At 41.1% G+C, this 25,160-nt stretch overlaps 1 protein-coding gene across 4 annotated transcripts in view; it reads left to right on the forward strand.

Moving 5' to 3' along the window:
- Positions 1 to 200: 200 nt before the first annotated feature.
- svopa (SV2 related protein a) overlaps positions 201 to 25,160 on the forward strand; it is a 40,036-nt gene continuing 15,076 nt past the window's right edge. For 2 of the 4 annotated variants that reach the window (XR_009515409.1, XM_059987922.1), the window contains exons 1-11: positions 201 to 507; positions 1,155 to 1,315; positions 3,078 to 3,163; positions 5,408 to 5,506; positions 5,643 to 5,714; positions 12,000 to 12,124; positions 12,216 to 12,279; positions 12,909 to 13,034; positions 15,639 to 15,767; positions 17,766 to 17,839; positions 23,496 to 23,572. Coding sequence is in view for 3 of the 4 variants with exons in the window: in XM_059987922.1 (XP_059843905.1) it covers positions 362 to 507; positions 1,155 to 1,315; positions 3,078 to 3,163; positions 5,408 to 5,506; positions 5,643 to 5,714; positions 12,000 to 12,124; positions 12,216 to 12,279; positions 12,909 to 13,034; positions 15,639 to 15,767; positions 17,766 to 17,839; positions 23,496 to 23,572 (1,159 nt within the window). In the remaining variant the exon portion in view is untranslated. Of the gene's footprint in view, positions 765 to 818; positions 1,031 to 1,154; positions 1,316 to 3,077; positions 3,164 to 5,407; positions 5,507 to 5,642; positions 5,715 to 11,999; positions 12,125 to 12,215; positions 12,280 to 12,908; positions 13,035 to 15,638; positions 15,768 to 17,765; positions 17,840 to 23,495; positions 23,573 to 25,160 lie in introns of those variants that run through there. The other 2 variants (XM_059987923.1, XM_059987924.1) reach the window with 2 other exon arrangements.

Raw genomic sequence — 25,160 nt, forward strand, 5'->3', positions numbered from 1 at the left:
ATTCACTGAGCTGCCTATTAAATTAACACTATACGGGCCAAATGAATTTTCCTTGCCTATTCTCCAATTAACAGATCTAATTTTAGAAGAAGTATTTAAACAAACGTATTCCAACCAGGGTTGGGATAGACAAATCCCTTGCTACTACCAGTTCAAGACATCCATTTTCACTTTAAGAAGTTTTAATAGTCATGCAATCCAAAAACTTCCGGCTTAAGATGGCGCTGGTGAATCTCAGAGACTTCTAGCTGGTGGCGAACGCAACAAGGAAAACAACTAAATACTTTGTTAGTGAAACTATTTCAGGCGAAAGATAATCGCAAGTAATAGTCTGTATTACTTTGAACTTGGAGGCAATTCGATGTACGCCGCCGGGCGCGAGGAAGATGCGAGGGTCGGTCGATTTAAACGCCCGGCCGAGTCGGAGGGGTCCAAGCCCCGAAGTGCATCGAAGCCACTGGAGCCGATGTCTGGAGATCGATTTGGGTGCCAGGGCGCATCGGAAAGGTCAGAGTGTCGGGTACCGAGGCGAGGCACGGGTCGGTTTTGCTCAGCTCGGCTCAGCTCGGTGCACCGCGACGTTTACTTGGCTCTACACTAAACTATGGGTCTCGGACTTCAGCTCGGAACGCTATGTTCTTGTGCTTATCGATTGCATGATTTGTTTTTTCTTCTCTCTTCACATTGGGTGTTCGACTGTACTTTTAACGGGCTCCTTTGGGTTTCTTTGATTCGTGGCTGCCTGCTAAGACACAAATCTCAAGGTAATATGCATATCTACTTTGGCGATAAATGTACTTTTAACTTTAAAAATGAAAAGAAACTGTGGTGAACTACGTGTACCTGTCTGGACACGCCCCCTGCTGACTGCTCCTGTGGCTCCTCCCACAGACCCCTGTATAAAGGCGATTGGGGCCTGAGCCCGGCCTCTCAGTCTCCAGGATGTAGTATGGTGGTCACTCACTGCTTGTTCCTTCTTCCAGTCAATAAAAGCCGATATCTCGCCTCCCGTCTCAGAGAGTTATTGATGGTGCATCAGAAACACTGGTTTCCTCTTTAGCAGCGAAGCTTGTTGTTGAAAGCCAGCACAATGCTGACTTTCCCAGTGACAAATCCGCCTGTTTAAATATCTTTTGATTCTTTGTTTTTTTCAGAGTGGTGAAGTTCCGTCGTACGGGTGAAAGTGCAAGATCGGAAGATGATACGTGTTCTGGAGAACATGAGATTGAGATAGAAGGGGTCCGATCGGACCTGGAGCAAGTTGAACTGGAGGATGGAGCCACTGTTCCCAAAGATTTTGCAAATCCTACAGATGGTAAAGTACATAATGTTATTAAACACTGGATCTAATGCTTTCCCGGAATAAACTCTTCCCCGTTTCTGTGACAAACTCTGCCATTGTCATCAGGGATGATGCCTGGGCAAGTCTAGTCTGGTGGTATTTATACTGTACCCCCGTAGCTTGTTTCCCCCCCCCCCCCATTGGTTAGTCCTCATCCAATCAGGTTTCTGCTCTCCCATCTTGTTTACGATCAAATTCCAGTTCTTACTTAGAGTGAGACCTTTGTCTTTGTTAAAATCCTTTTCCTCTAGTTTGATTTCAATGGCTTCCTTTACCAAGCGGTCCCAAAAGCCATTTGTATATACGAAAGCCATTAGTAGTTTTGTGCCGTGGAAGACTACCACAAATGCAATGTTCTGCTACCGCCGATTTCTCCGGGTAACCCACAAATGGATACACCTCTGGTGCTCCTTGATGCGGGTTTCCACCACGTGTCCCTTCTGGCAGATGTACTCTGTTGTACATTCGCAGGAAATTCTGTAAACACCTGGAGTCCCAGGTCATTTTTGACCCGCGTAACCTGTTATTTGAGCTTCCTTGCAGGTTTGTGGGTGGTGTTCCTTTGGTACTACTTCAGTGTCCTGGTGATCCTTCCGGAAACTCTGGAAATGGGAAGATGGTTAGCAACAGGTATCTCCTTGTTAAGTGTCCTGGTTTTTCCGTTGACCCTATATTGCTGCGGTTTCTGGAAGGACTGCTAGGATCCTGAAGAAATACTGGATTAACACCATCCACAAACCCCTAAGGAAGCTCAAATCACAGCTTGCACAGGTCAGAGATGACCTGAGACAAGACAGCTGGCACTTACAGGATTCCCTGTGATCGCACAGCAACGTGTATCAGCCAGAGGGGACACACGGTGGAAACCTACATAAAGGAGCACCAGAGGTGTATCCCTTTGGATTATTCTGAGTAAACGTTGGTAGCAGAACATTGCTTTCTCAATAGCCACAGGATTGTCTTCAATGACACAAAACTACTGTGCTTTTGAGACTGCCTGGTAAAGGAAGCCATTGAAATAAAACTAGAGGGAAAGAATTTTAACACAGACTGAGATCTCGCTCTAAGAACTGGAATTCGATCGTAAACGAGGCAGGAGAGTGGAAACCTGATTGGATGAGGACTAACCAGTCGGGGGTTGGGGGGGGGAACGGAATACAAGAGTATAAATACCACCAGACTAGACTTGCTCAGGCATCATCCCTGATAAAACTGACAGAGTTTATCTTCAAAACATCAGTTAAAATCAATACCTGTACCTGTCTGGAAGCCCGAGAAAAGTTTATTCATTATTAAACCCAGGTTCACTATATTTGTTAAGAGCTCCATTGAGAGTATCATTTGTACACTACAAATAATCTGTAATCCATAAAAGCTTCGAAGACCTAACTTTATTTCTGAATTGGTAATAATCTCAACCAATGACATCGCAACTTCCGTATGAATGATAAATATATTCAATAAAGGGATTATGTTGACGCCATTTAAGCTGGTTGGATTCGGCTGTGCATAAGATCAGAGAATAACTGGTTGAAATATAGAGAGTCTGCAGTTTAATGAAGTTCCACCAGCCTCTGTGGAGCTGCTTTGGAGGTGTCTTTTTACAAGTAGAGAGAGGACACCAACACTGATGAAACCCACCCATCAGTCAGTTGAAAGGATAAAGGAGAGAATAAAGATTAAAATAACAAATGGTTTGGAAGAAATGGCGTGCAGCTTTCTTGTTGTTTCTCAGATGTGTTCATGGTGGAGGATGCAGTGGAAGCCATTGGGTTTGGAAAGTTTCAATGGAAGCTCTCCGTCCTTACAGGACTGGCATGGGTTAGTACTCACTTATTTTCTTTTCTCATAGTCTCATTTGTCCACATAGAAAACGTATTATCAGTGGTATTTATAACTTGCACAATTTGTTGCCTTTTGTATGTTGTTTGCCAATTTTTATAGAACATAGAAATTTACAACGTATTACAGGCCTTTCAGCCCACAATGTTGTGCAGAACATGTAACCTACTCTAGAGCCTGCCTAGAGTTTCCCTATGGCATAGCCCTCTATTTTCCTAAGCTCCATGTACCTATCTAAGAGGCTCTTAAAACACCCTATTGTATCCACTTCCACCACCGCTGCCGGCAGCCCATTCCATGTCCCACTACTCACTATGTGGGGAAAAACTTACCTCTGACATCTCCTCGGTACCTATTTCCAAGCACCTTAAAATTATGCCCCTCATTTTAGCCATTTCAGCCCTGGGAAAAAACCTCTGACTATCCACATGATCAATGCCCTCATCACCTCGATCAGGGTACCTCCCATCCTCCGTCGCTCCAAGGGAAAAAGGTCAAGTACAATCAACCTATTCTCATAAGGTATGCTCTCCAATCCAGGCAACATTCCTGTAAATCTCCTCTGGACTTCTGTGTAGTTTTCATAAATGCTATTGTATTTCTTGTAAATGCCTGGAAGATAATGACTCTCAAGGTGGTGTATAGTGTATGTACTTTGATAATAAATTTACTTTGATTTATTGTTACAAAAGTAATGAAGGAAGATTGGAAAGGAGACCAAAGACTGATCTTTCTACAAGATTAGAAGCAGATGCCTAGTAGACAACTAAATTAGATGAATATTTCCAGATAAACCAGACAATGTGTCACTTTGACAAAATAATCATATGTTGAGGACGGGGAGAAAAAAAGATTAATCATCATTATTATCTGCCGTGTTGTATGATATGAGCAATCTTCCATCTGTCTTTAATCTGAGAAATAGTGAGGGAACATTAACTGTGGGGAAACCCCCTACCCAACTCCCTCACCCTCCTCCACATGCATGACCGTGTTTATTCTTGGCAAGGTTTCCTACAAAAGCAATTTTGCCATTGCCTTTTTCTGGGCAGTGTCTTTACAAGACAGGTGACTCCAGCCATTATCAATACTCTTCAGAGATTGTCTCCCTGGTGTCAGTGGTCGCATAACCAGGACTTGTGATCTGCACCGACTGCTCATACGACCATCCACCACCGGCTCCCGTGGCGTCACCTGCCCCTGATTGGCAGGGGGAGGGGGGTAAGTAAGTGCTTCACCTTGCCCAAGGGTGACCTGCAGGCTAGCAGAGGGCAGGAGCACCTTACACCTCCTTTGGTAGAGATGTATCTCCACCCCACCACCCTAAAATTAATGGATTATCTCAAATCAGTTAAAACTATGGAAAAAAGGTATCTAGATAAGAATGTTTTATGAAGGATAATTCAATATTTTAGTTTCTTTCTCTTTAGGGTGCTGGGGCAGAGATGTGTCATCCTTTGGCCAAGGTGTAGCAGCTGCTCAGCTCATCCCCCCCCCGCCTGATCAGGGTCACGTGAACCCATGGGAACCGGTGTAGCAGCTGCTTAGCTCATCCCCCCCCCCCCCCCCGCCTGATCAGGGTCACGTGAACCCATGGGAACCGGTGTAGCAGCTGCTTAGCTCATCCCCCCCCCCCCCCCCGCCTGATCAGGGTCACGTGAACCCATGGGAGCCGGTGTAGCAGCTGCTTAGCTCATCCCCCCGCCTAATCAGGGTCACGTGAACCCATGGGAGCCGGTGTAGCAGCTGCTTAGTTCATCCCCCCCCACCCCCACCTGATCAGGATGACGTGAAGCCGCGGGAGCCGGTGGTGGATGGTCGTATGAGCAGCCGGTGCAGATCACAAGTCCCGGTTATGTGACCACTGACGCCAGGCAGACAATCTCTGAAGAGTGTTGATAATGGCCGGGGTCACCTGGCTTGTAAAGACACGGCCCAGAAAAAGGCAATGGCAAATCACTTCTGTAGAAAAATTTGCCAAGAACAATTAATGTCACAGAAAGACTATGATCCACCCACATCATACGACGAGGCACATAACAAACGAACAAGTTCCATCTTTTAATTTAATTTTCTTTAGATACAGATGATCACTCATTTGGAGAGAGCAGATTTGTATTTCCATGGAAGGAATAGATTTATCATTCTGAGTTTTCCTACTTTTGTATTTGTCACTTGCTGTAGTTCTGTGTTGTATATGCTAAATGTGTTGGCTTGTTTCAGATGGCAGATGCCATGGAGATGATGATCCTTAGTATACTGGCACCCCAACTGCACTGCGAGTGGAGATTGCCAAGCTGGCAAGTTGCCTTTCTAACCTCGGTAGGATAACTTCATTGAAGTGTAAATGAGTGGCCCCGCAGCCCAGTGAATGGTCTTATTAGTCACTGTTACCAAATTGTGCCGTTTCCATATTGATCCTCCTCTTGTGCTTTTTCCCTCTCACCTACCACCGTAGGTGGTGTTTATTGGAATGATGTCCAGCTCATCGCTCTGGGGGAACATATCAGATCAGTATGGCCGAAAGACGGTGAGTATCAATGATGTTGTCGGCGTCTGCACTTCAGAATCAGAATCGAGTTAAATATTGCGAGTGTTTGTTGTAAAATTTGTTAACTTTGCAGCTGCAGTACATAATAATAGAGGGGAACTGTAAATTACAGTAAGTATGTATATTAAGTTGTTAAATTAAGTAGTGCAAAAATAGAAATAAGAAAATTATTGAGGTGGTGTTCATGGGTTCGATGCCCAGTCAGAAATCGGATGGCAGAGGGGAAGGAACTGTTTCTGAATCGCTGAGCGTGCCTTCAGGCTTCTGTATCTCCTTCCTGAAGCTAGCAATGAGAAGAGGCGCACCCTGGGTGTTGGGGTCCTTAACGATGAATGCCGCCTTTTTGAGGCATCGCTCTTTGATGCCCTGAGTGCTGTGGTACCAGCCCATGGTGGAGCTGACTGAATTCAAGCTGACATCCAGGAAATTCTCTCTTCAAACCCTGAATCTTGCGTGCTTCTAAGTGCTGGAAGGGTGTATTTTGTGTATCTCAATTTTTTAAAAACCTGTGATCTCAGTGTCACACCATCTGATGAATTCACTCAAACCATTTGGGTAACCTCCAGACAGGTGTGGTGGAGTAGTATCAGGTATACCTGCTCATTAATGCAGATACCTGATTAGATTCAGCTTTACTGTCACTGGCATGCATCATGAAATTTGTTTTTGTGGCTGCAGTACATTGCAATAAAAATGAAAACTGAAGTACCACAAGTATGTATTATAAATGTTTTAAAAGTTAATTAAGTGGGTTCAATGTCCATTCAGAAATCCAACATCAGAGGGAAAGAAGCTGTTCCTGAATCACTGAGTGTGTGTCTTCAGGCTCCTGTACCTCCTCCCTGATGGTAGTAATGAGAAGAGGGCATGGCCTGCGTGATGGGGTTACTTAACGATGGATGCCACCTTTTTGAGACATTGCTCCTTGAAGATGTTCTGGATGCTGGGGAGGCTAGTGCCCATGATGGAGCTGACTGAGTTTAAACTTACTGAAGTTTATTTTGATCCTGTGCAGTGTTCTTTCCCAACCAGCCCCATACCAGACAGTGGTGTAGCCAGCGAGAATGCTATCCATAGTACACCTGTAGGGATTTGTGAGTGTCTTTGCTGACATGCTAAATCTCTTCAAACCCCTAATGAAATGTATTTGCTGACGTGCTTCCTGTGTAACTGCATGGATTTGTTGGGCCCCGGATATGGGCTCAGATGTTGACATTCAGACAGTTGAAACTGCTCACTCTTGTTGATTGACAGCTTGAATCAAAGGTTTAGGTGAACACGTTAGAATCAGGTTAAGAACAGAGTATAAATGGTCTGACTTTGTGTTCAATACTTAGCAGCATATTTCCTGCTCCTTGGGACATCTGTGAGATCTCTAATCAAAGGTTCATATGGTCGAGTTGTGTAGATTTCAAGATGGATCGCTTTCACTTCCAAACGCTGTCCACACTTCAGCTGTTCCCGTAGTAGACTGGATATGGTGTGTCCAATGAGTTCACCGGAAAGTACAGTCTTCTATTGATAACATTCTTACTGATTACAAATAACAGTCTGAAGTGTTGAGCATTTAAAGTTTTTTTTGATATAAGCTGGAGTTCCTTAAGGTTGTTATAGCTGGGGGGGGGGGGGAGGTAGTGGAGATAAGGTCCCCATTACCACTAGCTATTCAATGCTCCAGTGACGTGGGTCTCAAATAGACTCTGACCGTCAAGCCGAGCTCTTGACCTTCACGGGTGGCTTAGCTACTAAGCCAGCGGAACTGTTTCTACTGACAGGCGACGGGGCAAAGGTGGGTTACTGGCACCTTAAAACCAGTCATTCTAGGCAAATGGGGCTGATTAGTTGGCAGCTCATCTAGGAGAAGGAAAACTTTGATCTCAAACCTCCACTGCCTTGCAGCTATACCCACTCATGGGGAAGGCTTCAGGAGTAAAACCCGAGGAACAATCCGGAACTGGGGCCCCTAAGGCAGTCATACATTCAGTTCAATGCAGGCTGCTAACCCCTGCAGTGCCGTTGGTGCCAAACTGTCGGTCTCTGATATTCCTTTGGATTCATCAGCTGCATGGAGAGGAGGAGCCTGCTGCATGGGAAACAGCTTGCCCTCCATATCTTCTGGCCTGACTTGCATATCGTATAGACAGCAGGGGTGCATTATCCCTGGTCAACCCCAAATAACGGAGAGAATCAAGTGGAAAAATTGTCCTTTGGTTGCCAGCACTAAATGCATGGAAAATCATTAGCTGCTCATTGTATATTCAATCCCAACGATTTCATTGGAACTGGATGATCAGAGGCTGAATACACAAGTACTGGACAGTGCTCTCCAACGTTAAGTGGAGCAACCGACTGATTTTAAACCCCTTAATATCGTGGACTAGAATGCTAATGGCACTCGTTTGAGGAGAAGAGGACAGGCATGTGGCTTCCCTCCAGCTCAGATCTGACGTCAACAAGCACAAGAAAATCTGCAGATGCTGGAAATCCAAAGCAACTCACGCAAAATACTGGAGGAACTCAGCAGGCCAGGCAGCATCTGTGGAAATGAATAAACAGTCGATGTTTCTGGCCGGGACCCTTCATCAGGAGCGGGGAAGCACTTTTCATTTCAAGCAGCCAGAGTAAGGTGTAGAGTGCTCCAAAATCAGTGAAGAACAACTTAAAAGCAATAAACCTTTGAGTACCAAGTACCTGAAATAAAACCGGGGATATCACAATAACGTAGCAGTTACTGTAATGAGCTCTTTGGGCTTGTGCGGGCAGGTAGACAGCATTGTACTCTGAGGTGTTCAGCATTGTACTCTGAGGTGTTCAGCATTGTACTCTGAGGTGTTCAGCATTGTACTCTGAGGTGGACAGCATTGTACTCTGAGGTGGACAGCATTGTACTCTGAGGTGTTCAGCCTTGTACTCTGAGGTGTTCAGCCTTGTACTCTGAGGTGTTCAGCCTTGTACTCTGAGGTGTTCAGCCTTGTACTCTGAGGTGTTCAGCCTTGTACTCTGAGGTGTTCAGCCTTGTACTCTGAGGTGGACAGCCTTGTGCTCTGAGGTGGACAGCATTGTGCTCTGAGGTGTTCAGCATTGTGCTCTGAGGTGGACAGCATTGTACTCTGAGGTGTTCAGCCTTGTACTCTGAGGTGTTCAGCCTTGTACTCTGAGGTGTTCAGCATTGTACTCTGAGGTGTTCAGCATTGTACTCTGAGGTGGACAGCCTTGTACTCTGAGGTGTTCAGCATTGTACTCTGAGGTGGACAGCATTGTGCTCTGAGGTGGACAGCATTGTGCTCTGAGGTGGACAGCATTGTACTCTGAGGTGTTCAGCATTGTACTCTGAGGTGTTCAGCCTTGTACTCTGAGGTGTTCAGCATTGTACTCTGAGGTGTTCAGCATTGTACTCTGAGGTGTTCAGCATTGTACTCTGAGGTGGACAGCCTTGTACTCTGAGGTGTTCAGCATTGTACTCTGAGGTGGACAGCATTGTGCTCTGAGGTGGACAGCATTGTGCTCTGAGGTGGACAGCATTGTACTCTGAGGTGTTCAGCATTGTACTCTGAGGTGTTCAGCCTTGTACTCTGAGGTGTTCAGCATTGTACTCTGAGGTGTTCAGCCTTGTACTCTGAGGTGGACAGCATTGTGCTCTGAGGTGGACAGCATTGTACTCTGAGGTGGACAGCATTGTACTTTGAGGTGTTCAGCCTTGTACTCTGAGGTGTTCAGCCTTGTACTCTGAGGTGGACAGCATTGTGCTCTGAGGTGGACAGCATTGTGCTCTGAGGTGGACAGCATTGTACTCTGAGGTGTTCAGCATTGTACTCTGAGGTGGACAGCATTGTGCTCTGAGGTGGACAGCATTGTACTCTGAGGTGTTCAGCCTTGTACTCTGAGGTGGACAGCATTGTGCTCTGAGGTGGACAGCATTGTACTCTGAGGTGTTCAGCCTTGTACTCTGAGGTGGACAGCATTGTGCTCTGAGGTGTTCAGCCTTGTACTCTGAGGTGGACAGCATTGTACTCTGAGGTGTTCAGCCTTGTACTCTGAGGTGTTCAGCCTTGTACTCTGAGGTGTTCAGCATTGTACTCTGAGGTGGACAGCATTGTACTCTGAGGTGGACAGCATTGTACTCTGAGGTGTTCAGCCTTGTACTCTGAGGTGTTCAGCCTTGTACTCTGAGGTGTTCAGCATTGTACTCTGAGGTGGACAGCATTGTACTCTGAGGTGGACAGCATTGTACTCTGAGGTGTTCAGCCTTGTACTCTGAGGTGTTCAGCCTTGTACTCTGAGGTGTTCAGCATTGTACTCTGAGGTGGACAGCATTGTACTCTGAGGTGGACAGCATTGTACTCTGAGGTGTTCAGCCTTGTACTCTGAGGTGTTCAGCATTGTACTCTGAGGTGGACAGCATTGTACTCTGAGGTGGACAGCATTGTACTCTGAGGTGGACAGCATTGTGCTCTGAGGTGGACAGCATTGTGCTCTGAGGTGTTCAGCATTGTACTCTGAGGTGGACAGCATTGTGCTCTGAGGTGTTCAGCATTGTACTCTGAGGTGGACAGCATTGTACTCTGAGGTGTTCAGCATTGTGCTCTGAGGTGGACAGCATTGTACTCTGAGGTGTTCAGCATTGTACTCTGAGGTGTTCAGCATTGTACTCTGAGGGTTTCAGAGCACCTGATTGGTTAATTGTTTAACAAGAGTCGTTACTTGTTTAGAGTTCCTTGTGTTTTTTTTTGAGCAACTCTCTCTTCGTAATGTCTTCTGGTGCTTTCTCTTTCAACTTGTTTAGGCTTGGGGAATTCCAAGTTACTTTCATTATTTAAGAAGGCGCCTAATTAGCATGAATTGCGGGGTCCTAGTTTTGAGAATGTTGCGCCTCACGGTGAAGCTCGGCTGAGCCACCAATGTTCTGTTGGAATTATTAGAATTCTTCTGAATAAACTCTGGTTGCCGTCTCTACACTGGAGTCTGTCTGTCCTGTGTACTTGGCTTCCAACATTGCCAGCATACATCGTGATCATTATGTTGCCAGTGTCCTGAGTTCAATTCTGCTGTTGTCTTTGAGTTTGTATCTTCTCCCTGTGACTGCATGGGTTTCTTCTGGATGCTCCGGTTTCCACCAACATTCCGAAGCTGTACAAGTTTATGGCTTAATTGGCCGATGGCTGTAACTGGGTGGTGCAGGCTTGTTGGGCTAGAAAGACCTGTTACCGTATTATATCTCTAAATAAGTAAATCAGGAAGTTCTGGGTACACAAGTCACCCGTAGGGGGGAGGATGCTATTAGTTGGGAACCAAACATCAGAAGCTGAAGATGTGTTTTCACTAAGTTTGGAGAACATGAAGTGTGTATGAAGCAAAGACTGCTCCAAACAAATGGAAGTCAGTGGTTCATTGACCTAGAAGCAAATTAACATGGAACAATTGGACACTTTAGAACAAAAACATGAGGAAATTGTGTTAGGAGGATTAAGAATCTTAAGTGGAAAATAACACAAACTTCATCTCATGCAATAACCTATTTCAATTTGTTCTGAATTTGTTTTGAGATCTGAGTCCCAGAAATCCCCTTGTCCTTTCAGCCAGACCCCCCCCCCCACCAAGACTCTGCCCATTTGCCATGTTTCAGCCTCAGCTTCTTTCCCCCCTTCTCATTAATGTAGAGTACCATTTCTCCTTCTCTCTGGTAAAGTCTTCATTCTCCTTTCTTGGTTATCTGCAATATGCAGAGTTAGGAATTCCCTTGATTGTTCTATCAATTCTACCTGTGCTACCACAACCACGTCAAAAGCAGCATCTCACCAATCGCATCCCTTCATGTTGAAAGGTTAGAACCTGTCCCCTGAGTTTGTGTTGGACCAAGTTGTGTCCAAGGGAATAAGAAGCTGGAAGAACTCAGCAGACTCTGGAGGCAGATGGACAGTAGATGTTTCTCATCAAGTTTCTTCAAAGTTTTCAACTCAAAACCAGCCCATGTGAAGAGTCTTGATGCAAAACATTGACTGACTACTTTCCTCCACAGATGCTGTCTGACGTGCTGAGTGCCTCCATCTTCTTGTGTATTGCTTCAGATTCCAGCATCTCGTGTCTCAATGTCTAAGACCACCTCAGTTTATTATCTCGTATAAAGGTTGGAACCCAGTTACTTTGTTATTCCCAGAGTATGGTACTGCAACGCAAGCCCAGTTTACACTAGAAACCTTCGCCTTGTAAGCTAGTTAGGGGCCGGTACACTGTTTAACTGTTAATGCTTCTGTGTGTTAATTCAAGGGTCTGAAAGTTAGCGTAATATGGACACTGTACTATGGAATACTGAGTGCCTTCTCGCCAGTCTACAGCTGGCTACTTGTCCTCAGAGGCTTGGCAGGCTTTGGCATTGGAGGTGTTCCACAATCGTGAGTGCATCTTTCAATATTTCTTTTTGAGCTTTTATGTACTAACTTAATGACTGAATAACTGATCTTCAGTCTTGGTTGCCCCACACAGAGTAACGTTATATGCAGAATTTCTTCCAATGAAATCGAGAGCAAAGTGTATCTTACTAATAGAGGTGAGTGGACTGTTTTGCTCTGAGAGCTGCGTTTAATTCAAGCTCTCTTCCACAAAAATAAATTCTTTCCATGTAACAACTAAAAGTTGTTAGTCTTGGGAACTTCCAATTATTGGATAAGAGTGTTAACAAAGTCCATATGCATCACAGACCTGATACAAGATAATTCTCTGCCCAATGTGTTCTGACAATCTTTCCCAAGTTTCATAATGTATGCATTTAAAATTGAGGATTGCTTCACTTAAATCATTATTTTAAGCTCTTGTATGAATTAGAAAGAAAGAATTAATTACACTAACTGTTGAGGTCAAATGGAGTGTAGGTGTGATGCAAAATAATACTCTCTCTTACTAAGCAAAAGCAGACAACGTTAACCCCATTCAAGAACGTTTCTGAGAAGCATTGATATCAGCAAAGTTCAAAATATGAGTGGGAGAGGGGAGAGAGGAACAGTGGTGTAAGGAGTGGGAGAGTTGGGTGGGGGGGAGGAAGAAGAATGAGCGAGTAGGGGAGAGACAGACAGGTGGACTTGGACAGAAAAGAGGGAAAGATAGCAATTAACGATTTTGCATTTGCTGCTTTCCTGAGGACATGTAGATTGTGTTTAATTGAAAGTCTCTTCATTTCAGGTGTTCTGGGCCTTTGGGACAGTGTTTGAAGTACTGCTGGCAGTGGTGGTGATGCCTACCTTAGGATGGCGCTGGCTGCTCATTCTTTCTGCAGTGCCTCTTATGATTTTTGCTGTCTTGTGTTTTGTAGGTATTTCTCTTGAGAGTTAAATTTGAATAAAAATTAAATTGATAATTTGGGTGTGGGGGGAATGCAAATAATGAACTGGCTGTGTATGCCATGAATCCTCAGGGTGAGGTTGCAATTTGAACTTGAGCAAGAGCCTAGGTCTGTCTAATGAAAGAGAAAGTCCCAAAGCCGTTTAGGTGCGGAGTGGGTTCTCGGTACAGGGCCAGCCTCCCTTGTTTTTGGACCAGCTGAGAAAGACTTGGTAGCAGGTCCTTTATCCATTACATTGGGATGCTAGACACTGTTAAAAAAGAAAGAAGGCATTTCCTGTTATTATACAGGAGGGGGACAATGACTTCAACAGTTCTGGATGAACTGTTGGACTCAGTAAGCAAATGTCACCAATAAAAAGTACATTTATTATCAAAGTATGTACACAGAATACAACCCTGAGTTTCATCCTCCCCCAGGCAGCCACAAAACAAAAACCGTTCAAGAAAACATCAAACGACTAATGCGTGTGGTGGGGGGGGGGGGGGGGGAGGGGGAGAACAAACTGCAAACGGCAAAAAGTGAGAGAATAACACATAGAATGTCAAACATCAAACTAGCAGGATTCAGCTTAGTGACACTGTGCTAGCCAATTCAGGGCCATTGTTCGCCAAAGCAGCCCCGGCCCATATCGATCACCCCAATCAATCCACTCAAAAACAGCAAAAAATCCATGAAACACGAACCTCAAAGTCTCCCAAAAATTCCCAGTTTAGTTACCTGACATAAACAGTGATAGATGAAGTAATCAAACAGCAGGTTTAATTCTACAAGTCACTATCATATATTATGTTTTCTGCACTAAAGCTTTTGCTTTGCTTTGAAACTATATATAAAAAAAAATTAGTTTGAGCTTTTGGAATGTACACAGTACAGTATACAGTGCCTTGTAAAAGAATTCGGCCCTCAGCCCTCTGTTGTCACAAATGAGTATTAGAACAAGTGATTTTGATCAATTTAACTGAGAATTTTTATTTGTTGATCACATGTTCCTTTTATTCACAGTAGAGCCCCAAACCAATTATTAAGCTTGAAAAACTAAACATTCAAAAACAAAGTGTCAGCAGTTCAAAAATATTCATCCCCTCCCCCCGTACTGAGTCGAGTCGAGCCACCTCTCTGTTATAAAGCCAGTAGTCTTTTTGGATCAGTTTCTATCAACTTTGCACAACATGATTGACCAAGATTTTCCCATTCCTCCTTGCAAAATTGCTGAAGCTGTGCCAGGTTAATTGGGGAGTGGCAGTGCACAGGAATCTTGAAGTCTTGCCTGAGGAAAGTACACATAGTAATTACAAAAGGGATGAATACTTGTTCAGTCTCACAATTTTGGCTTTTGATATTTACTCAACTTTTGTAGATTAATTTTGTACTTTCGTGGATTAGCTCAAAATATCCTACTTCACTATATATTAAATTTAGAAAATGAGACAAAGTATGAAAATACTTGTGGGGGCTGAACACTTTTTCAAGGCACTGTATATACAGTACTTTGGATTCTAATTAACTGAGCCAATCAGAGCAGCTGCTTATTTGGGATAACACTGAAAGAATAAAAATTAATTGAGAGAAGTGCTGGGATTCCCTTATTTTAATTGCAGCACTATGTCACTTAATTGAAACATGAGATTGTTGTGGTTGTTAGATGCTACACTGTTCTTAGAGCAAACTGTTTTTAAATAGTGTTGGTTGCATGTGTTTGTGTTCAAAAAGCAGTGATTTTTGTCACTGATGGTGAGAAATGGCAGGGAGTGAACATGAAGATTTCACTACTTCAAGTTAGGAACTACAAAGAATTTGAAGATATCAGCAATCATCTTGAATATTACAATGAAAATGGAGATTTGGAGGATGTAATGGTTGATAGTATAGTGTCTAAAATGTTTGCACAGTACTGTATTTGTCAATGTGTAGCAGGGAATGAGTTTGCAAATCAGGTGGGAGCAAAGACTGTTGGGAATGGTAAGTGTGGAGCGGGAGGGGTGTGTGTGACAGGTGACAGAAAAAATGAGGTATGGCATGGGTGTAGACACATCCAGCCCTGAGGCAGTAGGCCTCAAATGTCATTTGATTCTAAACAATTGGTTGATTGATCATTACAGAACATCTCTGGTGCTTCCCATTACCTTCTCTCTCCCTTCTGCTCAGCCCAACCATGATTCCCCTCTCCTTGTTCCCTTCCCACTCTCAGTCCACAATAGAGACCCATATTAGAATTAGGTTTATCAGCAATCACATAAGTCATGAAATTTGTGTTTTTTGTGGCAGCAGTACAGTCCAATACACACAATTACTACAGTACTTTGCAAAAATCCTAGGCACTCTAGCTTTATATATGTACCTAAGAGTTTTGCACAGTACTGTGTGTGTGTGTGTGTGTGTGTGTGTGTATTGAAATGTCATGTATTGTCAAGTTACATCATGTAGATTTTTTATTGTTGATAACAGAGCAATTAATTTTAAATTGTGTTAATTAACAACTAATAATACAATAAGGAAGGTGTATCCAATCTTTGCATTACTATTCTGTGGGAATACCAAATGTTTCAGATATACTCTATTTGTTACAGTGGCTTCCAGAGAGTGCACGTTATGATGTATTGTCTGGGAATCAAGAGAAAGCTCTCGCTACGTTAAAGCGCATTGCCACGGAAAACGGAGCACCAATGCCACTTGGAAAACTGATAGTTGCCAGGCAGGTAAGGGATTGCCATGAGTATTAAAATATTGCTGCTGAAGTTCGAACAAAGCTATATTTTGGAAAATCTGGGATTATTTCAACAAGATTGATCCTTCTTGTTCATTATTTCCTCTGAGCACAAAATGATTCCTGTTTATTTACATTCTTGCACAAGTTACAGCATGGAATCAGGCCATTCAGCCCACGGACTTTCTGCCAGCAGACTAAGAGCAGTCCATCAAGTGTCAGATCCTACTCAAATCCGAATTTCCAACTCTACTCCACCATCCTCCACACCCTGGAAAAATTTGCAGTTTGAATAGTGTCGTGTACTGCCATCCATGCGATTTTTGCACATTTGCCCAGATCACTCGTCGTCAGTGCCACTTTTAGAATTGTGTCATCTACTTTATGTTGTATTCTTTTCCCAGTCTTCCAATAAATTGTAAAGTTCGATTTTCATTGAGTGCAAACATCTCACAGGTTTGATGTTACTCAAACCTTAACCTTGGATATTAGGATTGGTAATTAAAAAGGGAAAAAGTGTTCAGGGAAGAAATTCCAAAGCTTGTGGCTCTGGCAGCTCATTGCACAGCTACCTGTTCTGTAGCATAAAAGCCACAAGATACATTCAGATATGTTCTAGAGGCCTCTTCATGTTGCCTGCTTAAAATATCCTACATTCATACTTTTAACCATCTCTATAAGGGAAAGTGAGACCTGTTAACCTTGCACACCTGTGAGTGTGAAGGGAGAGAAATGTTAATCTTACACTGATGTGGTGTACTATTTCACTTATTAATCCTACAGGTTAATCCCAACCATCTTCAGCCTGACCATTATGGGATAAATACTCTATGGAAGACAGGAAAAACAGGTTCATTGTCCTGTGGCATGTACAATACACACTTGTCTGCTGAAAATTAGAAATGGCAGACTTGGGGATGAACTTTGCTTGTGATGAAGTAAGGGGAGAAAGTCCAAAGAAAGAGTTTTTTAAAAAAGAAATTAACTCTCGGAAAATTTTAAAAGATGTCTTGATGATTAGCGAAAATGAGATACTAGTTTTTATGGACCAGGAATTTAATTTAGAAGTGTTGGTAGGTATTTGCTGAGCATTTGGGGACAAGTACGATTGTGCTCCTATCCCTGGACACCAACAGGTTATTAGGAGAGCTTCTCTTTGCAAATTCAGTAATCCCTGTTGGTAATTCTGCACCATAGAAATGAAAAATGCTGTGTTTTTTTTAAAGTTGATTACTTTTCAATACTCTCTGCCTCTCATGATAAATATGTGGTTAAGAACCCAAATGACTGCCTGGCTTCACTACACTTGTAAATAAAACACACACAAAATGCTGGAGGAACTCAGCTGGTCAGGCAGCATCTATGGAAATGAATGAAGAGTTGACGTTTTGAACTGAGACCCCTCATTGGGACTGGAAAGGAAGGGGAAAGAAAGGTGGGAGTAGGGGAAGGAGGCTACCTAGAAAGGTTTGGTGAAGCCAAGTGGGTGGGAAAGACAAAGGGCTGGAGAAGGAGGAATCTAATTGGAGAATGCACCATTAGAGAGAGAAATGTTTTCCTTTGTACATATTGCAATCTTGTTATCCTTGAGAAATTGTAGTAATGTCTACAATGCCCTGTGTGAATTAAGTAGTGGCAGACAGAAGATTATGTGATATGCCAGCAGTTCTAACACTGAATATGACTTCCTGCTGAGTGCCGACATTGCAACTGGATGTCAGGCATGTCTTTCATGGGCACAGGCTCATGAATACTGATCCGATAGCTTAGCTCTTCTCCATGCCCCTCCTTTCCTATTCCCCAGTGAAACTATATCTAAGGAGAAACTAAGTAAATTGGCATTGCAGTTTTTAAAATGTATTACTTATGAAAGTAATGAAGTGCATGGTACCATAATCTCGGCTTTAGTTGTAGTGATGATGATGAAATGAATCAAACCTTCCCTCAGCCACCATTAGACTAAATCTGGTGAAATCTTTCTTTGAGACAGGAGGACCGTGGTCGTATCCGGGACCTCTTCACACCAGAGTTTCGAATGACCACCATCCTGTTATGGTTCATTTGGTAAGGCAGATTTTGAAACATACAAATTCATTCAATTCAAATGTCTCTATAATTTTTTTTAATAAACTACGCAGTCCAGGTAAGGTCTGTAAATATCCGTCACATTAGATGTTAAATTACAGGTAAAATACACTCTTTTTTAGCTTTTTATTAATTTTCAAATTCATAAACATAATAATAGTACAAAGAGATTGGGATTACATTATTGGTAAATAACATATGCAAATAAAAACTACAGATACCACAAGTATACTGAGCCTCCCAAACTTAATGCAGTTAAACATGATTTTTAAAAAATGGAGGAAAAAAAGTAAAAAAAAACCCAAATCAAAGAAAAAACAAAAAACTAAACTAAACTAAACAAAGCTGGGCTGTTGTATTACATCATACACAATCATTAATGTCATTAACTCCGCTCCTCTATCCATATATTTAAGGTTAATAGAAAGGAATCGGAAAAGGTCAATTTACATCATATGAAAATGTTGAATAAATGTTGTCCAAGTTTCTTCAAATTTAACCAAAGGGTCAAAAGTGACACTTCTGATTTTTTTTCTAAATTTAGACAAGATATAGTTTGGGGAAAACATTGGAGTGTAGTAGGGGGATTAATCTCTTTCCAATTCAATGAAGTGGATCTTCTAGCCATTAATGTAGCAAATGCAATCATCCACCGAGCTGAGGAGGATAAATAACTATGTTCTATCAATAGTAAACAAAAAATTGCAGTAATGGGATGAGGATGTAAATCAATATGCAAAACTATTGAAACAGTATCAAAAATGTCTTTACAATATTTTCCCAAAAGAGGGCAAGACCAAAACATAAGTCAAAGAAGCTACCTCAGAATGTCATCTATCGCAGACAGGACTTGTATAGGAGTAAAAACGAGCTAGTTTATCTTTATATATGTGGGCCCTATGTACCACCTTAAATTTTATCAATGCATGTTTAGCACATATAGAGGAACGGTTAACTAATCGGAGAATTTTCTCCCATTTCTCTATAGGTAAGGAAAGTTGAAGTTCCCTTTCCCATTCATTCTTAATTTTATCAGATATACCTGGCTGTATTTTCAGAATCATATCATAAATAGTTGCTATTAAACCCTTCTGATAAGGGTTTAAATCTAAAATTCTTTCTGTGACATCAGTTGGATATGAATTCAGAAAAGTAGGTAGCGTAGTATTCAGAAAGTTTCTAATTAGTAAGTATCAAATAAACAAATAAATAAATGGGATCTGGGCAAATTATATTTATTAAGCAACTGTTCAAAAGACATGAAACAGTTACCCAAGAATAAGTCATGAAAACATATTATACCCTTCATTTTCCATACCAAAAAGGCTTGATCCATAACAGAGGGTTGGAGAAAGAAATTAGATATAATGGGGCTTGATAGAATGAATTTGTTCAAACCAAAAAATTTGCGAGATTAAAACCAGATTCGTAGTGTGTATTTAATTATTGGATTGACCATTGTTTATTCCATTTAGAAAGAGCAAAGGGAAGTGAAGTCCCTAAAACAGAAACCAATGAAAACCCTTGTATGGATTTACATCCAAGGTTTACCCATTGTGAACTTGGAATTATACCCAAATCCTGTGTCCAAAATATTAAATATCAGATATTAATTGCTCAGTAATAAAATCTTAAATTCGGCAATGCTTTTTAGACTTCTGTAATTTTTTTTTTACTTAACCTAGGATTTTTATTCTGCCAAATGTATGAAGAAATTTTAGAGTCAACAGTATCAAAGGATTTAGAAATAAAAACTAGTACCACTTGAAATAAATATAAAAAAATTTAGGTAAAATAATTATCTTAATGGCATTGATTCGGCCAATCAGTGATAAAGACAATGGGGACCATTTAGTAAGCAATTGTTTAACCTGCTCAATTAAAGTTTAAAAAAATTGGCCTTAAATAAAATGCTTATGCTTCTTAGTAATTTTAACACCCAGATAAGAAAAATGGTCAGAAACCAGTGGGAAAGGTGAACGTCTAAAAATTGGAACCTGCATATTTAATGTGAAGAGTTCACTCTTATTAAGATTCAGTTTGTAGCCAGGAAAGCTACTAAACTGAGCAAGCCAGGATATCACTGCAGGAATGAATTTCTCAGGATTAGAGATATAGTAACAGATCATCTGCATAGGGTGATAACTTGTGTGTCCCATTGCCATGGATAATGCCAAGTATATTAGGTGAGTCACGAATAGCAATAGCTAAGGGTTCCAAGGCAGTATTAAATAATAAAGGGCTAAGAGGACAGCCCTGCCTAGTGCCACGAAACAACTGAAAAAAGGGAGATCTTTGATTATTGGTAAATATCGAGGCCAAGGGGGAATGGTAAATCAATTTAATCCAAGATATAAATTTCGGACTAAAATTAAATTTCTCAAGCGTACTGAATAAATATGTCCATTCAACTCTGTCAAACACTTTCTCAGCGTCCAGTGAAATGACACATTCTAGAGTTCTAGATGAAGAAGTATAAACAATATTCATTAATCTCCTAATATTAAAAGACAAATAATGATTTTTAATAAATCCAGTCTGGTTGACAGAAATAATTTGAGACAATACATTCTCCAATCTAGTTGCCAGTATTTTAGAAAAAATCTTAGAATCCATATTCAGCAAGGATATAGGCCTATATGATGCATATTCAGTAGGATCCTTATCTTTTTTAAGAATTAGGGAAATAAAGGCTCCATAAAAAGATTGTGGTAATTTACCTATAAATAATGCATCATCAAAGATTCTACATAACCAAGGAGAAAGTATAGTAGAAAAGGATTTAAAAAATTCTACTGTGTAGCCATCCAGACCAGGTGCTTTATCTCAATTCATCGAAGAAATAGCATCCTTTATTTCTTAATAGGTGAATCTAATGTTAAATGTTCATTAAGTGCTAATTTCAAAACATTCAATTTCCTTGAGTATTCATGCATTATAGTGGGGTAATCAGGATATTCTGATTGATATTAAAAAGTATAAAATTCTTGAAAAGATTTGTTTATCTCATCATGATCAACCGACAGAGTGCCATCTCGTTTACGAATCTTGTTAACTGAAGCAGTTTTCAATTGATTAGACAGTAATTTATGAAATTTAGCACCATGTATATAAAACTGACTCCTAGATTTAATTAATTGATTTTTCAATCGAGGATGTTAGCAATAGACTGTGCTCCAGTTGAAGTTTGACTCTCTTTTTATAAAGCTCCTTACTAGGAGCAATAGAATATTTCTTGTCAATTTTGTTAATCTTGTCCACCAGCATAAGTATTTCATTATTAGTTTGTTTTTTTTCAATCCAGCAGAATATGAAATAATTTGCCCACAGATATATGCTTTAAAAGTGTCCCATAATACCCAGCTAGAAATTTCTTCCGTAAAATTAGTTGAAAAAAATCAATCTGTTCTTTAATAAAATTAACAAAGTCCGAGTCCTGAAGCAGAATAGAATTGAACCGCCATTGTTTAATACTAGAAGGTGTATCCATTAATTTGATAATTAGTTTCAAGGGTGCATGGTCGGAAATGGCAATGGAATCATTGTCGCAGTCAATAACAAATGGAATTCAATGAGAATCAATAAAGAAGTAGTCAATTCTAGAATAATTATGATATACATGAGAAAAGAATGAAAATTCTTTATCCTTTAGGATATAAAAATCTCCAAATTTCTAAAATTTGAGAATCAACCATAAAGGAATTGATAAAAGTAACCGATTTGTTTGGAAGTACCTGATTAGACATGGATCTATCCATTGAAAGATTTAAACAGCAGTTAAAATCTCCACCCATTATCAACATATAATCATTTAGATTAGGAAGGGATGTAAATAAATGCTTAAAAATTTCAGGATAATCAACATTTGGAGCATAAACATTAACCATAACAACTTTTTTGTTAGAGTAAGCCAGTAATTAGCAAGAATCTACCATTCAGATCTGAAATTGCTTCATAATGAACAAATGAGATTGAAGAATCTATAAAAATAGAAACTCCTTTCACTTTAGCCTGAGAGTTCAAATGGTATTGTTGTCTCTGAAAAAACACTGATCATTCTCTTTCCTCACATGAGTTTCTTGTGCAAAGATGATATGAGCATTCATTCTGTGGAATACTTTTTTAAAAATGTTTCCATTTAATTGGATGGTTAAATCATTTGTATTCCAAGAAACAAAATTAATTATCTTATCCATATTACTAGAATCACCCACATGTTACGTAAAGGGTTAACCAGAATAGAAACTCATGAACCCGGAAGAGGTAAAAAGGTTCAAAGAGAAACCGGAAGTTACGACATTTCGGACATTATAGTAATTTCACTCATTGGCCTCATTACTTAGTACAGGAATGTACCTAGAAAAGAGGTCACAGGAGTGGAACCTGGTGTGGTCTTCTGCTGTAGTCCATCCAGTCCAAGGTTCAAAGTGTTGTGCGTTCAGAGATGCTCATCTGCAAACCATGGAACACGTGGTTATTTGAGTTACTGTCACCTTCCTGTCAACTTGGACCAGTCTGGCCTTTCTCCTCTGACCTCTCTCATGAGCAAGGCGCTTTTTGCCCACAGAACTGCTGTTCACAGGATTTTTTTTTTGTTTATTGCACTATTCTCGATCAACTCTAGAGACTGTTGTGTATGTAAATTTCCGGAGATCAGCAGTATCTGAGATACTCAAACCATCCCATCTATCACCAACAGTCATTCCATAGTCAAAGTCACTTAGAGCTAATTGTGTTCCCTATTCTGATGTTTAGTCTGAACAACAACAACTTCTTGAGCATGTTTTTATGCATCGAGTTACTGCCACATGATCGGCTGATTAGATATTTGCAGTAATGAGCAAATTTACCTAATAAAGTGGCCATTGAGTCTACTTTTTTATATAACTTGGATGCCCTTTCCAGGACAACACAACATAAATGTATTTCTGGAATTATCAGTGATTTGTACTCCAAGATCAAGAAAATTCTGTGAATTAAAAGACTAGTAACAATAATAGTGACTATGGAACTCCTGAATTGTTGTAATATTTAATCTGATTCACTGATGCTGTTTAGGGGAGGTGAATCAGATTACAGCCCTTAATTGTGGGCATATTGTTTCATGCTGCTGACTTCCCATGTGACATATTTAAATTCCTTTGTTGTTTCAATGCATCCTCAGTAAGGTATTTCCTGGATTTTTGTATCAGTTAACAATCTGAATATCAGTATATTTGTTTAATCCCGGACAACTCTTATTTCAAGAGTTCGGTGTTCCCATTTAATATAAAAGAAATGTATGCAATATACACCTTGAAATCCTTGTTCTTTGTAGACATTCACAAAAACAGGAAAGTACCCCAAAGAATGAGCGACAGGAAAAGTGTTAGAGCCCCCAAAGACACCCCGTTGCCATGCACAATCAACAGCAATGCAAAGACCCTTCCTCACCCCTCCCACTACCACAAAAAAAGCATCAGTACCCTCCACCCACCAATTTGACATCCCCCCCCCCCCCGCCGCTTCCACCCCCCCTTAACTTTCCTAGAATGATCAAAGCTAATGTTAATCCTGACTCATAAATTTGAGAGGAAGGGTAATGAAACTGAGTAATTGGGAATAGTAACCCTGAGGTACGTGTGTCTGCCTCCAGGTTTTCCAACGCGTTCTCCTATTATGGATTGGTTCTGTTAACCACAGAGCTTTTCCAGGAAGGTGATGTGTGCAGCAGTAAGTATATCTTCCTAATTTACTAGCCTTGTGATGGGGGAGGAGAGGGCAATTCTTGCTGATCCACATTGACTATTGATTTCAAAGTAGCTTTGATAGACTAACAGGATAAGCCAATATTTAGGAGACTGATCTCCCCAGAAACTGAAATTGATTTTGTATTTAGTGGCAATCATTTGGGACTAAGATGTATTCTGAACTGCTGTGTCATTTCTAAATGCTGCTCACTCCTTCACAATAGTTTGTTCTGTTGTCCTCTCGGTCAAGGTCCACTGTTCCCTCTGAGCTCATTGGGTCCACAGCTGCACAGTAACTGTAATGCTTTTCTGCACGTAGCCGTTGTTGCCATGCAGCTGGAAAAAGTTCTTTGAAACATGAAAGATTTCTTTTGTCGTACTGTATTTCATCATGCCCTTTAATAAATAAAATCAAAATGTGATTTTTCAATTTTTCTTCTATATATTCATAGTATCTGTATTACAAAAAAAAACACATTTAAAGTGCCGGGGAGTTTACAGGTCAGGTGAAAATTTCCTGCTCAGAGCAATAGCTGGTCCATACAGCTGTAAAATAAAAAATAGTGGGAACATTGGTCAAGGTACTGACATTACCTCTTAAACTTTTGACTCTATGCACTGAAACGATCCACAGGAGTCAGCCATTACATTTTTGTGAAAGGCTTTTTAAGGATGTTTGTATTGGTGAACGGCCTCAAAATTTCATAATCACGGCTATTTCCTTTGACAATCCACCTATCTTTTAGTAGTTTAACTTTTTTTTAAAAAAAATGCTCTGTCATCTGAAAATGTAACACTTTTCCCCCGCTCTTGGCTTAAGTGTTCCAAGGTATTTTGTCAGTTTTACTGCTACCTTCGACTTGCAGTTTGAAGATTTCAACTCCACTCTGAACACTAAATACTGCATTTCTTCGTGCTCTGTAGATCTTTTCTGAATTAATACCAGGATGGATTTCATCTTTTTTTTAATTCTGAGAATAATAACTTCAGCCACAGTTAGTTGACACCTTTTCCCTTGGGATTTATTTTCATTCTTCCATTTTTATAGGTTTTAGAATCTCAACTGTTGGTTTAGGAATGATTTCTATTGACGTCATATCATCCTACCTTGGCTCTATACGTGATGATTTAAAAGTAATCGAGTTAACATTCAACAATTACACATGTTCTATTTTTGGAATTAATGAATAATGCAGAAGGCTGAGGTTGTGTAATCACTTGTAGAGATTCATCCAGTTGGTTCAACTCTGCCACTCATCCTTATTCTTTCAGCTTCTTCCCCTATTTTTAAATTTGCACCTTAAGGGGAGGTTTGCAGTTCAGATTCAGTTTCATAATCACTGCTGGCACAAAACAACAAATATCACAACATATACTGATTCTGATTGTGAGGAGATGCGCACATAGACCGAAGGGGACGCGACCCCAATAGGGGCCACAGAGACCCTGACCGGGGGGGGGGGGGGGGGGGGAGGCTGTGGGGGGGGGGGTGCACAGAGACGGAAGGGGTCACAATCCTGATGGGGGGGGGGGTGGTGATAGAGACCGAAGGGGACGCGACCCCAATGGGG

This window comes from Hypanus sabinus, chromosome 13, assembly GCF_030144855.1.
Source record: "Hypanus sabinus isolate sHypSab1 chromosome 13, sHypSab1.hap1, whole genome shotgun sequence".
Lineage (NCBI taxonomy): Eukaryota > Metazoa > Chordata > Chondrichthyes > Myliobatiformes > Dasyatidae > Hypanus > Hypanus sabinus.